The 14060-nt window shown below is 42.2% G+C and overlaps 1 protein-coding gene across 1 annotated transcript in view; it reads left to right on the top strand.

Annotated features, from left to right (window-relative positions):
* TP53I13 (tumor protein p53 inducible protein 13) overlaps positions 1-13624 on the top strand; it is a 42413-nt gene extending 28789 nt beyond the window's left edge. The window contains exon 9 of the mRNA XM_056559017.1: positions 10446-13624. Coding sequence (XP_056414992.1) covers positions 10446-10558 — 113 coding nt within the window. The 3' untranslated portion in view covers positions 10559-13624. The remainder of the gene's footprint in view (positions 1-10445) is intronic.
* The last annotated feature ends 436 nt before the right edge of the window (positions 13625-14060 follow it).

Here is a 14060-nt window from a genome sequence, read left to right as displayed (position 1 = left end):
ATGTCCCTTTACACCCGTTACACAGGGGATTGCCGTGTCAAAGTCCTGAAGTGCTTGTCTAGTATGAATGATGTGGCTTAATTGTTTCCCTTGTAATGAAGTAAGTTGCTTTACCTGAGCGATGCACTCCCTGATCGGAACAGCGGTGCGCTCGATGATCCGGGACCGCTCCTGTTGCTATGGACGCCCTCGGAGGTGTTTGGCAGAATATTCCTTTTTCATCACCAGTGCGCATGCGCTGGAACACGGCCGAGTCCAAGTTACTATGGACGCTAAGCTGCACAGTATTTCTCGCTGATCGCGTGACTGGCGTGATGATTCGGAGGTTGCTATAGACGCTTGATGACGCACCTCGATCCCGGAAGCCTAATCAGCTGTAACCACGAGATATCGGCGTCCCGGAAGGATGGTGTCATGAGAGCGGCTCAGAAGGTATTCTACATATAGTAGAAAGATGGACTTTTTTTATGGACACTTTATTACACGTCACGATCGGGTGACAAATAGGTGTGGATCTGCACTGGACACACATATATCTGTATTTATGTAACACATTTTGTATACGATGTCTTAATAATTTATGGTTTTATACATTGTTTATATATGATAATCTCTATGTGATGATGTCAAACTCTGTAATTGGTTGGCTTATTTAAGCCTCATATATGTCACTCATTAAGCACTTGAGAAAGCCAGCGTGAGGCTGGAGAAACGTAGTCTCTCACATCATGGAATAAATTCACCGTTCTTTTGAACTCTACCTGTGGTGTGCTGCTTCTATATTTTTGTATGCATTGAGGAACCAGTGGACCGAGGTTCAAAATATGCGGGCACCCCAATTTCTTTTTTTCTTGACATTTCTGGAGGTGCTGTTCTTATTGGATATATATATATATATATATATATATATATATATATATATATATATATATATATATATATATAATATATACATACACACACATACACACACACACACAAACACACACAGCTGTAAATGTTGGCACCCCTGAAGTATTTCTCACAGAAAAGGATTGCAGTAACACATGTTTTGCTATACACGTTTATTGGACATAATGTCACACCAAACTCCAAAAATGGTCTGGACAAAATTGTCACCCTTTCAGAATTGTGGAAGAATAAGATTGTTTCAATCATGTGATGCTCCTTTATACTCACCTGGGGCAAGTAACAGGTGTGGGCAATATAAAAATCACACCTGAATGCAGATAAAAAGGAGGGAAGTTCACTTAGTATTTGCATTGTGTATCTATGTGCCACACTAAGCATGGACAACAGAAAAAGAGAACGGTCTGAGGACTTGAGAACCAAAATTGTGGAAAAATATCAACAATCTCAAGGTTACAAGTCCATCTCCAGAGATCTAGATTTGCCTTTGTCCACAGTGCGCAACATTATCAAGAAGTTTGCAACCCATGGCACTGTAGCTAATCTCCCTGGGCCTGGACTGAAGAGAACAATTGATGAAAGGTGTCAATGCAGGATAGTCCGGATGGTGGATAAGCAGCCCCAAACAAGTTCCAAAGATATTCAAGCTCTCCTGCAGGCTCGGGGAGTATCTGTGTCAGCTCTAACTATCCGTCGACATTTAAATGAAATGAAACTCTATGGCAGGAGACCCAGGAGGACCCCACTGCTGACAGAGAGACATAAAAAAGCAAGACTACATTTGGCCAAAACGAACTTGAGTAAGCCAAAATCCTTCTTCGAAAACGTCTTTGGACAGATGAGACCAAGACAGAGATTTTTGGTAAAGCACATCATTCTACTGTTTACCGAAAACAGAATGAGGCCTACAAAGAAAAGAACACAGTACCTACAGTGAAATATGGTGGAGGTTCAATGATGTTTTGGGGTTGTTTTGCCGCCACTTGAATGTGTGCAAGGCATCATGAAATCTGAGGATTACCAATGGATTTTGGGTCGCACTGTACAGCCCAGTGTCAGAAAGCTGGGTTTGCGTCTGGGATTTGGGTCTTCCAGCAGGACAATGACCCCAAACGTATGTCAAAAAGCACCCAGAGATGGATGGCAACGAAGTACTGGAGAGTTCTGAAGTGATCAGCAATGAGTCCAGATCTAAATCCCATTGAACACCTGTGGAGAGATCTTAAAATTGCTGTTGGGAAAAAGCGCCCTTCCAATAAGAGACCTGAGAGGTGTAAGAAGCTTATTGATGGTTATAGGAAGCGACTGATTTCAGTTATTTTTTCCAAAGGGTGTGCAACCAAATATTAAGCTAAGGGTGCCAATAATTTTGTTCAGCCCATTTTTGGAGTTTGGTGTGACATTATGTCCAATTAGCTATTTTTCCTCCCTTTTTTGGTTTAGTTCCAATACACACAAAGGGAATAAACATGTGTATAGCAAAACGTTACTGCAATAATTTTTCGTGAGAAATACTTAATTTTCTTGAAAAACTTCAGGGGTGCCAACATTTACGGCCATGACTGTATTAAATATGATAATATATAATTATTATTATTATTTTTTTTTTTGAATGACATCCAGGCAGTGACTGTGTATTTGCTTCCTAAATACGAAGTTCTGCAACTTTCAAAATGTTTACCTCTTTATTAAATATAGCCAGTCATCTTAATATGGTGGAATCAGTGTAACTCCTTCAGATAGCTGGTTTTCCTGCTGCTTCTGACACAGAACACTGACATTACCCACTCTTTGCTCTTCCCTTCTCATTATTAGGGATGCCATCAGAGCGTAGGAGGTTGTAGAAGGCAGATTGGTGTCAGACTTTGTGGCACTACTGTAGGTCCCAGCTGTGTCCTGTCCCTGGTAATAAGGAGTAGATATATGTTGGAGAAATGTGCTGCTCTGCACAATTTCATGCTTGAAGCTCTCAATCCAACATTTGCCAATGCCAGTACCCAAGTACATCTAACAGGTGATGTTTTAAGGATTTCTTTAAAATTTCACAAATGATATAGAGGGAGATTTATCAAGGGATTTTAAACAGCTTTTTTTGCTTACAAAAGTCGCACTTGCGTCTGAGCAATTTTTTGTGCGTCTTTTGTAAGCAAAAAATACCAATCTTCCTTAACTAAGCAATTTTCAGTTTTTACTTTGCAGTGGTCCTGGATTTATCACTGCGAAAGTCGCACGTAAGCAAATAAGTCGCAAGCCCTGTTCAAAAAGTCACCAAGTGTAAGCAAGGTCAGACCTGGCTTACAAACTTGCCTATGACAGCATTTTCAAAAAGTCGCACGTGAGACTTTTTTGGCCCAGATTTATCAACGAATGTCTATGGTAGAGCTATTTTCCCACATTTATTTGGGCAGTGGGTTTGACTAGTGTGCATCTTATTTATCAAGAAGGTGCAGCAGGATGATGAATTTTGTGCAGCTCTGCTGTGGTGGGTGAAGCTCTACCACATACACTTTTTCTAGACACTTGTGAGGGAGGGAAGTAGACACTTTCCCGGGTCCTGAATTTGGCCAGGTTAGGTGTTTTTTTTTTACTTTCACAGAGCTGCCGAGACATTTTTACTTGCATTTTAGACGCTACAATCAAATTTGATCGGGTGGTGTAAGGGGTTAAAGCCAGCCATCATTGTGATTGGTGATGTCTGGCATCAGAGATTGGTCCTGGTAGCAGATAGCCACCAGGACCACCCCGCTATGACCCGCGCTCAGCTCCTGAGCACGTGTCATAGAAGGGGAGTGGGACGCTGTCGTCCACAAGGGGTAAAAGGTTGAATTGCGGAAGGTTGAAGTGATAGCATTGTGCCTAAAAAAGTTCCTTTGGCCACAAAAATAACGACTTTTGACAAATAGGTGACCACTGCATGGTCAAAAAGAAAAAGTTCTGCGGGTAGGCAAAAAGAGTGAAACTGTCTATATCAAAAGGCGCATAAAAGTCGCTAAATATTCTGCTTGTGCCTAAACTGTGCCAACACATAGACAATAAAATGCTCTAAAAGCAATGATAAATCTCCCCCTTCATTTTCACAGGCACGGTGGGACGGGCGGGTAGGAGATGTACAGGAGAGTGACAAGCTCGCACCTGCCCGTGCAACACTACTACAACTCCCAGCATGTCCTTACTGTAAGGACATGCTGGGAATTGTAGTTGTACGGCACTGGGGGAGTGTGTTAGATGGGCAGGCGGATGACAAGCCTGTCACCCGTCTGTGCCACATGACTACAACTCCCAGCATGTCCTTACTGTAAGGGCATGCTGGGAGTTTTAGTCATGCAGGGGGGGGCAGGTGACAAGCTTGTCAACCGCTTGCACATCTCCCCTCAACCCTGCTGCATGACTACAACTCTCATTATGTCCTTACCGTAAGGGCATGCTGGGAGTTGTAGTCATGTGGTGCGGGCGGGAAATGTGCAGGTGGGTTACAAAAAATGTACTAACCTATTTTCCTTGTGTTCCCCCCCCCTTCTCATTTAAGATCCGTGTATCCTGTGGACTACGACGATGACCAATGTTTTTTTTTTGTTTAATGTTAATAAAATGGTTAACGAGGGCTTGCAAGGGAGTGTTTTTTTAAACATGATTCCTCGCACACCCTGGAAACGTTGGGCTGTTGCTGCTTGGTTGGTATTTAGCTGAGAATGAAAATATGGGGAACCCTATGGCCCTTATTTACTAAGAGTGTTGTGTAGGTTTCTTTGTGGGTTTTAATTCCCTACAATTTATTTTCCACGGTATTTACTAAGGTTTCCCTACAGTTTCCACTTTCCCTACATTTTGCTTTTTTTTACACATGCTCTGATCTGTCGGGTTTTCCTCAGCTCAAATCCACCACATTTTATGTGGAAACCTTAGTAAATATGTTGTTTTTTTTTTGTGAAAATGTCAGGAACGCGCCCCTTTTTGGAGACCACGCCCCTTTTCAGGTTTTCTTAGCAAAATGGAGAGTTAGTCGTAGTTTTTTCAACTCTGGCACACAACCCGACAAAACATGTTTGGTTTGCAATAGTAAATGAGGGCCTATGTGTTTTTGTTTTTTCATAAATAATTAAATAATAAAAGAAAAATGCATAGGGTCCCCCCCCCCCTTTTTTTTTTTTTTTTTTAATTCACAGCCAGATACCAAACAAGCAGCAACAGCCTGACGTTACCAGGGTGGGCGAAGACCATTGTTTTTGGCCCTCCCCAGCCTGAATAACGCCAGCCTGTTACCGCCTAGGAGCACCATTTTTTATGCTCCGGGCCTGTTGGTACCGCCTCTTCCTGACACCCCTGTGGCGTTGGTTACCGGGGTAGTAATCAGGGGTTAGCGCTACCTGTTTTTGGGGCTAACGCTAACCCCCAGCTTAGTAATGGATTCGCCTAAGCCTGTAAAAGTAAAAAAAAAATTAACACATTTAAAAAACTTTTATTCCCCCCCAAAAAAACCTCCCCCCACAAGCCCTCGTAACAAAATGTTGTTAATATTAAACAAAAAAAATGGTGGTAATCGTAGTCCACCAAATCAGAAGGAGCCCACAGGATAGACGGATCTTAAACGAGGTTAAAAAAAAAAAAAAAAAGGGTTAGTACATTTAGGGGGGAAAAGTGGTAAAAAAAAATGTAATAAACACACCCTTTTTAAAAAAATTTTTTTGCTTGTGTGCTAAGAAAATGGTATTCCAAAGTGATTTTATTCGTTTTTTCTTGTGAGCCAAATTTATCAACCCCCTGTGATAGTATAATAAGTGTCACACATAAGCAAAACCAAAGCAAAATAAATGCCTACAGAACTCGCTTACCAATGATTAATGTCCCCCATATTCCTTGTCAGTGTATTAAGAATTGCCGTAAGCCATAGAGGATATCCTTATATGGCCTTTTTTTTTGGTACTTAAACAGCGAATCATCTCTGTGGTTCCCAAAGGGGATCTGCTAGCCACTACTCTCTCATTTACTGTGGTTCGAGTCACATGATAGGCCAGTCAGGTGTGTGCATGTAGTGGAAGAAGGGCCGAACCGCGAATCTATATATATATAACTGAATTGGGGAGATTTATCAAAATCTGTGCCCATAGCAACCAATCAGCTCACTTGTTTAAACTTTCAGAGACCTTTTTAACCCCTTAACCCCTTAAGGACACATGACGTTCTCATACGTCTCCATTTCCGAGTCCTTAAGGACACATGACGTATGAGAACGTCATGTGTTTTACTGCCCCCTCCGCAACCATCTCGAGCGGAGCCGGTGCGCAATGCCTGCTGAAATCGTTCAGCAGGCATCGGGGCATATCGCCCAGGGGGGTCATGAAGACCCCCGATGTCGGCGATGGCCGCAGATCGCTGGACAATTCAGTCCAGCGATCTGCGGCGGATTCCGGGTCAATCGGGTCTCCAGTGACCCGGAATTATTGGCTGATCGGGGCCGTCAGAGACGGCCCCAAACAGCCAGAGCCAGCAGGGATGAGGTGGCACTGGTGCCACCTCACGATCGCCCTGATTCGTCGGCCGGATTACCGGCCGACCAATTAGGGCGCCTGCTGCGGGTGTCCTCTTCCGGAGGACGTGAGCGGGTGCGGGACGTGCATCTTGGGTGCTGGGGACCCCGATCCCCGGCGTCCCTGTTGGGATCGGGGCCCCAGGAGCGACGGCAGCGGGACTGACCTGCGCGGCGTGGAGCAGCAGCAGCAGCAGTTGGAGGTGAGTGACAGCCTCCTGCTGTTGCTTAGCAACAGCTCCCAGCATGCAAAAAGGGCATGCTGGGAACTGTAGTTATGCAACAGCAGGAGGCAGACCACCACAACTCCCAGCATTCCCTTATGGGCATGCTGGGACTTGTAGTTTTGCAACAGCTGGAGGCACATTTTTTCTATGGAAAAGTGTACCTTCAGCTGTTGTATAACTACAACTCCCAGCTTGCACAATCAGCTAAAGTGCATGCTGGGAGTTGTAGTGGTGCATCTGGTGGTTGCATAACTACAACTCCCAGCATGCCGTTGGCTGTCTGTGACTGCTGAGAGTTGTAGTTTTGCAACAGCTGAAGGCACACTGAGTTAAGTAGCAAACCAGTGCGTCTCCAGCTGTTGCATAACTACAATCCTCAGCATCCCCAGCCAAAGTAGTATGCCTCCAGCTGTTGCATAACTACAAGACTCGGCATGCCTTTCCGCTGTCCGTACATGCTGGGGGTTGTAGCTTTTGCAACAGCTGAAGGCGCACTGGTTGCAAAACACTGAGTTTGTTACCAAACTCGGTGTTTCATAACCAGTGTGCCTCCAGCAGTTGCAAAACTACAACTCCCAGCATGCACTGATAGACGTACATGCTGGGAGTTGTAGTTTTGCAACAGCTGGATGTTCCCCCCCCCAATGTGAATGTACAGGGTACACTCACATGGGCGGAGGATTACAGTAAGTATCCGGCTGCAAGTTTGAGCTGCGGCAAATTTTCTGCCGCAGCTCAAACTGCCAGCGAAAAACTACTGTGAACCCCCGCCCGTGCGACTGTACCCTAAAAACACTACACTAACACAAAATAAAATGAAAAGTAAAAAACACTACATATACGCACACCCCTATACAACCCCCCTCCCCAATAAAAATGAAAAACGTCTGGTACGCCACTGTTTCCAAAACTGAGCCTCCAGCTGTTGCAAAACAACTACTCCCAGTATTGCCAGATAGCTGTTGACTGGCTAGGCATGCTGGGAGTTTTACAACAGCTGGAGGCACCCTGTTTGGGAATCACTGGCGTAGAATACCCCTATGTCCACCCCTATGCAAGTCCCTAATCTAGTCCTCAAATGCGCATGGCGCTCTCACTTTGGAGCCCTGTCGTATTTCAAGGCAACAGTTTAGGGTCACATATGGGGTATCGCCGTACTCGGGAGAAATTGTGTTACAAATTTTGGGGGGTATTTTCTGCTATTACCCTTTTTAAAAATTTAAAATTTTTTGGGAAAACAAGCATTTTAGGTTAAAAAAATATATATTTTTACATATGCAAAAGTCGTGAAACACCTGTAGGGTATTAAGGTTCACTTTACCCCTTGTTACGTTCCCCGAGGGGTCTAATTTCCAAAATGGTATGCCATGTGTTTTTTTTCTTTTTTTGCTGTTCTGGCACCATAGGGGCTTCCTAAAGGTGAAATGCCCCCCAAAAACCATTTGTCGCTCCTTCCCTTCTGAGCCCTCTACTGCGCCCGCTGAACAATTAACATAGACATATGAGGTATGTGCTTACTCGAGAGAAATCGGGTTTCAAATACAAGTAAAGATTTTCTCCTTTTTACCCCTTGCAAAAATTGGGTCTACAAGAACATGCGAGTGTAAAAAATGAAGATTTTGAATTTTCTCCTTCACTTTGCTGCTATTCCTGTGAAACACCTAAAGGGTTAATACACTTACTGAATGTCATTTTGAATACTTATCCAAGAAAGGATGCAAGTTACCACATAATTTTACCACTAAGTTAAAGTAGAATATGTCACGAAAAAACTATCTCGGAGTCAGAATGATAACTAAAAGCATTACAGAGTTATTAATGTTTAAAGTGACAGTGGTCAGATTTGCAAAAAATGCTCTGGTCCTTAAGGTGTAAAATGGCCTGGTCCTTAAGGGGTTAAGGACCCATGATGTACCTGTGCGTCATGAGTCCGCTCCAGTTCTATAACGCGTCATAGCGGATCGGGCCCGGCCTACCCGTGGCTAGTAGCATGTGGCACTGATCGCATTGCCGCGTGCTATTAACCCTTTAGATGCGGCGTTCAAAGTTGAACGCCGCGTCTAAAGTGAAAGTAAATCATTGCCGGTTAGCTCAGGGGGCTGTTCAGCATGTCTGCTGCGAAATTGCGGCATCCCAAACAGCTGTGAGACAGCAGGAGGGTCCCTACCTGCCTCCTGGTGTCTGATCGCCGAATGAATGCTCAGCGCCTGAGATCCAGGCATGAGCAGTCAAGTGCCAGAATCATTGATCACTGGTTTCCTATGAGAAACCATTGATCAATATAAAAGATCAGTGTGTGCAGTGTTATAGCCCCCTATGGGAGCTATAACATTGCAAAAAAAAAGTGTAAAAAAAAAAAAAAAAGTGAATAAAGATCATTTAACCCCTTCCCTGATAAGTTTGAATCCCCCCCCCTTTCCCATTTAAAAAAAAAAAGTGTAAATAAAAATACACATGTTGTTTAAACCGCACAGTCAATGGCGTATGCGCAAAAAAATTCCAAAATCCAAAAGTGTATTTTTGGTCACTTTTTATATCATGAAAAAATGAATAAAAATACAGTGGTAATCCGTTCCAAATGGACCATCGTTTGTTGAAACCATCGTAGGCTGTTCGGACATGCTGGGAGTTGTAGTTTTGCAACCTCTGGAGGTCCGCAGGTTGAAGACCACTGAGAAGGGATTGACAGGCGGAGAGTTCACTTGAGTATAAGCCGAGGGGGGCATTTTCAGCACGAAAAATCATGCTGAAAAACTCTGCTTATACTCTAGTATATACGGTAATATTTCATTGTGAAAGAAACAGATAGCGAATTCAAATGATCAGAGATCCTTATGTGGCTGGCTGCTAGGTATTAGTTATATTCAATATTTGTGGTAATATGCTGGTAATTTCTGTCAGTTTTGTACTGCGTTAATGGGGGGTCTCTCACACTCTCTTTATTAGTATATTGTTGCCATCCTTTGTGTGGACGACACTAACTTTTCACGTTCCACTATGTGGTAATTATGGTGTGTGTGTGTGTGTGTGTATATATATATATATATATATATATATATATATATATATATATATATATATATCTATATATCTCTATTATAGGGGTTTCTCATGACCTCCTTATAAGATATACCCTCCACATGTGACACTCTATGCTGTAAAGATTTTAGGAGCACTTTCATGTAAATGATGCATATGACTCCAGGGGGTCTCACAGCCTCCTCTAAATTGTGTGGCACCAGATAGCATCTATGTATATAGCACTATGGGGGGTTATATAGCGCACCCCCCCCCCCCCCCATAGTGCTATACGCACGCCTTTTGGCACATTAGGATGTGTATTGTGTGTATGTAAGCCATCTGATGGGATCTACTCAATAAAAAGTTAGATCCCACATCTGGATCGTTGTTCTACCTGCATCTATGCATCCCGGTTCTTTTTTGGTTCCTGTACCTGCTTTGAACGAACATAGGATAGATAAATTAACCCTAATCCACCCCCATTTGGGAAGGTACACGTTACTTTTATGTCAAATACAAATATAGTTTAACCCTAACCTATCCTACAGTCTGCCACGGTGAGCACTGATTGGACAGTATCGGTCTATAGGGACACACCCTTATCTGGTAACACCCATGAGCTTCTTGCATTCTTTATTGTAAACCAACCACATTCTCTTTCTTTCCATATATTTTCTGTTGCCGTATATATCCATTTGTATGTGCGAAGTTGTTTTACTTTTTTGTGTACATAATAATCTTCTTTTGTTTTTCTCTCCTGTTAGCGATTATCAAGAGAAGATTGGTTCAAGGTCACAGAATACGAAAGAAATGGATTGGACGCAAGAAAAGCCCTGTTGTCTTGTATGAAAGTCTAAGTGAGGATTCTGAATACTAGAATGTGGAGTGTAAGATGACCTACAGCGGATTTACAGGCCAATGAAACACCAGTTAGGCTGTGAAATTATGGATATACCAGTCGTCACTTAGTATATAGACAATATTCCATGACGTCTTGGTGATGCCGCCAGTCCTGTTTTACTGGTTGGGTCAATTTTCAGTGACCTCCTCAGAACTCCTCTGGACATGCTGGGAGTTGTGGTTTTGCAATAGCTGGAGACACCCTGGTTGGGAAAACACTGATCTCCATATTACATGCAGCGGATGTTCTCTCTTTATCTCTTTTAAAGGGGTACTCCGGTGGAAAACTTTTTTTTTTTTTTTTATCAACTGGTGCCAGAAAGTTAAACAGATTAGTAAATTACTTCTATTAAAAATGTTTTTCCTTCCAGCACTTATTAGCTGCTGATTACTACAGAGGAAATTTTCTTTTTGGTGCTCTCTGCTGACATCTCTGTCCATTTTAAGAACTGTCCAGAGCAGCATATGTTTGCTATAGGGATGTTTGAGCACTGTGCTTGTGATGTCAGCAGAGAGCTCTGTGTTCCAAAAAGAAAATAATTTCCTCTGTAGTATTCAGCAGCTAAAAAGTACTGGAAGGATTAAGATTTTTTAATAAGTCATTTAAAAATCTGTAACTTTCTGGCACCAGTTGATTAAAAAACTACTCCGGTGGAAACTTTTTTCTTTTATTGTATATATATATTTTTTTTCTTGTTAATCTCACTTTTTTTTTAAATTTTAGGCTTACTCCACACCTGCTAATGCTTTCCTGGTCCCCCGCTGGTCTCTGTGTACACAGCCTTTAGCACTGATATTGACCCACGATTGGCTGCAGTGGCTGTGTGTCCATGTTGGGGGGGGGGGGGGGGTTTGTCTATTCCTGGTTACATTTCCATAAGAGCACCAAGGTGATTGGTAAGGTGCATGTACAGTGTTCTAAACTTTTATCAGGATTTAAGTGATCTACAACAGTAGTATTTTTTTCCCACTGAATTGTTTGGGTAGAGTTGCATCAACTCGAAGTACACACACTCGAAGCACAGCACAAATTGACATTCTACAAGTTACTTTTCCTGTGAAAAATTTCAGCTGCATGTGGATGAGATCTGTTTGGGGGGGGACATTGCCGTCCTGATAGATGGTGCAGATTCCGCCAGCACATTGAGCAGGTTCAATGTTCTGGCGGAAATATTTAATCAGAATTTTTGTTTAACCCCTTAACGACGCAGGACGTAAATGTACGTCCTGGTGAGGTGGTACTTCCCGCAGACCAGACCAGAGGAGAAGATGACCAATAACCCTGATCAGTGCTATGTCCTATACATAGCACTGAACAGTATTAGCAATCGAGTGATTGCTATAAATAGTTCCCTATGGGGACTATTAAAGTGTAAAAATAAAAGTAAAAAAATAAAGTAAAAAAAATTTGAAAAACCCCCTCCCCTAATAAAAACGTAAATTTTCCCTATTTCACCCCCAAAAAGTGTTACAAAAATATTTTATATACATATTTGGTATCGCCGCGTGCGTAAATATCTGAACTATTAAAATAAAAATATTGATACCGTACGGTGAATGACGTGAACGTAAAAAAAAAAGTTCAAAAAAGCTGCTTTTTTTAACATTTTATTTAAAAAAAATTTATAAAAAATGTATTAAAAGTTTTATATAAGCAAATATGGTATCAATAAAAAGTACAGATCACGGTGCAAAAAAATGAGCCCCCTTAACACCGCTTATACGGAAAAATGAAAAAGTTATAGGTCTTCAAAATAGGGGGATTTTAAATGTACTAATTTGGTTAAAAAGTTTGCAGTGCAACAGTAATAGAAAAGTATGTAATCATGGGTATCATTTTAATCATATTGACCCAAAGAATAAAGAACACATCATTTTTACCGTAAATTGTACAGTGTGAAAACAAAACCTTTCTTTTTAATTTTTAATTAAAACCTTTTCTTTTTAATTTCCCCACATAAATAGTATTTTTTTGGTTGCACCATACATTTTATGGTAAAGTGAGTGATGCCATTACAACGGACAACTGGTCGCGCAAAAAACAAGCCCTCGTACTGGTCTGTGGATGAAAATATAAAAGCTATGATTTTTTGAAGGCGAGGAGGAAAAAACGAAAACTTAAAAATAAAATTGTCCTTAAGGAGTTAAAATTCCAACCAGAAAATCCTGCAGTGCACGTTAAAGGGGTATTCTTGCTTTAAACATCTTATCTCCTATACAAATCCTGCTGCTGGGACCCCCGTGATCTCTGTGCAGCCCCCAGCATTCTGTGTTGGGCGCTGACACCGAGACGTGACATTATGGCCTCGCCCCTCATGACGTCACACCCCCTCCATTCATGTCTATGGGAGGGGCCGTGACCTCACATCTGTCTCGAAGGCAGCGCCCGACCCAGAATGCCAGGAGCTGCACTAAGTTTGCGGGGGTCCCAGCAGCGGGACTCCCGGGATCATACATCTTATCCACTGGATAGGGGATAAGATGTATAAAGCTGGAATACCCCTTTAAGCTTCATGCAGTGGCAATTTCGTAGTGTGACCCCGGCCTTTTTAGAATTATTAGGGTACATTCACATGTTGTTGAAATTCTGCATGTTTTCTGAGAGTATATCCACATGGAAAAACTGTAGTGGATAACAGTATGTATGAATAAGATGCTACTAATGGAGCAATGGGTAAGGCTGCAGTAGCATCCTGCATGTTGAAATGCAGCGCCTGAATGGAACATAATAGAAATCATCATAGGACTTTCTGCTTTGGAACCCAATCCTGGGTTTGGAGACCCATTGGGAGGTAGACATACTGTATCACTTCTGTGATGTTTGATGGCCGTGTAGAAGCTAAATTGGTATTTATTAGCCACCCCAGCTACATTAGAGTGGGTTATGCAGTGGTGGTGGTGGTTTATTTTTTTTAAATTTTTAATCAGTGCTAGATATTTCACACTAGGTGCCATCAAGTAAAACATATGCCCGTAAGTAGAGATGAGCGAACTTACAGTAAATTTGATTCGTCACGAACTTCTCGGCTCGGCAGTTGATGTCTTTTCCTGCATAAATTAGTTCAGCTTTCCGGTGCTCCGGTGGGCTGGAAAAGGTGGATACAGTCCTAGGAGACTCTTTCCTAGGAATGTATCCACCTTTTCCAGCCCACCGGAGCACCCGAAGGCTGAACTAATTTACGCAGGAAAAGTCATCAACTGCCGAGCCGAGAAGTTCGTGACGAATCGAATTTACTGTAAGTTTGCTCATCTCTACCCGTAAGACTTGTGATAAGGCAAACCTGTAAATATAATTTTTTAAAGAATGTATTTAAAAATACAAAGTAAATTTTATATGACATTTTTTAACATAATTTTCCAAACAGGGAGCCTGTAGCTGTTGCAAAACTACAACGGCCAATGGCTGCCCGGGCATGCTGGGAATTGTAGTTTCGCAACAACATGAAGCTATTTTCTATTGCGGATACTAGAAACCTCTC

The sequence above is a fragment of the Hyla sarda genome, chromosome 2 (assembly GCF_029499605.1).
Source record: "Hyla sarda isolate aHylSar1 chromosome 2, aHylSar1.hap1, whole genome shotgun sequence".
Taxonomy (NCBI): Eukaryota; Metazoa; Chordata; class Amphibia; order Anura; family Hylidae; genus Hyla; species Hyla sarda.
The sequence above is the reverse complement of the archived record's forward strand: the minus strand, read 5'-3'. Positions and strand labels throughout refer to the sequence as shown.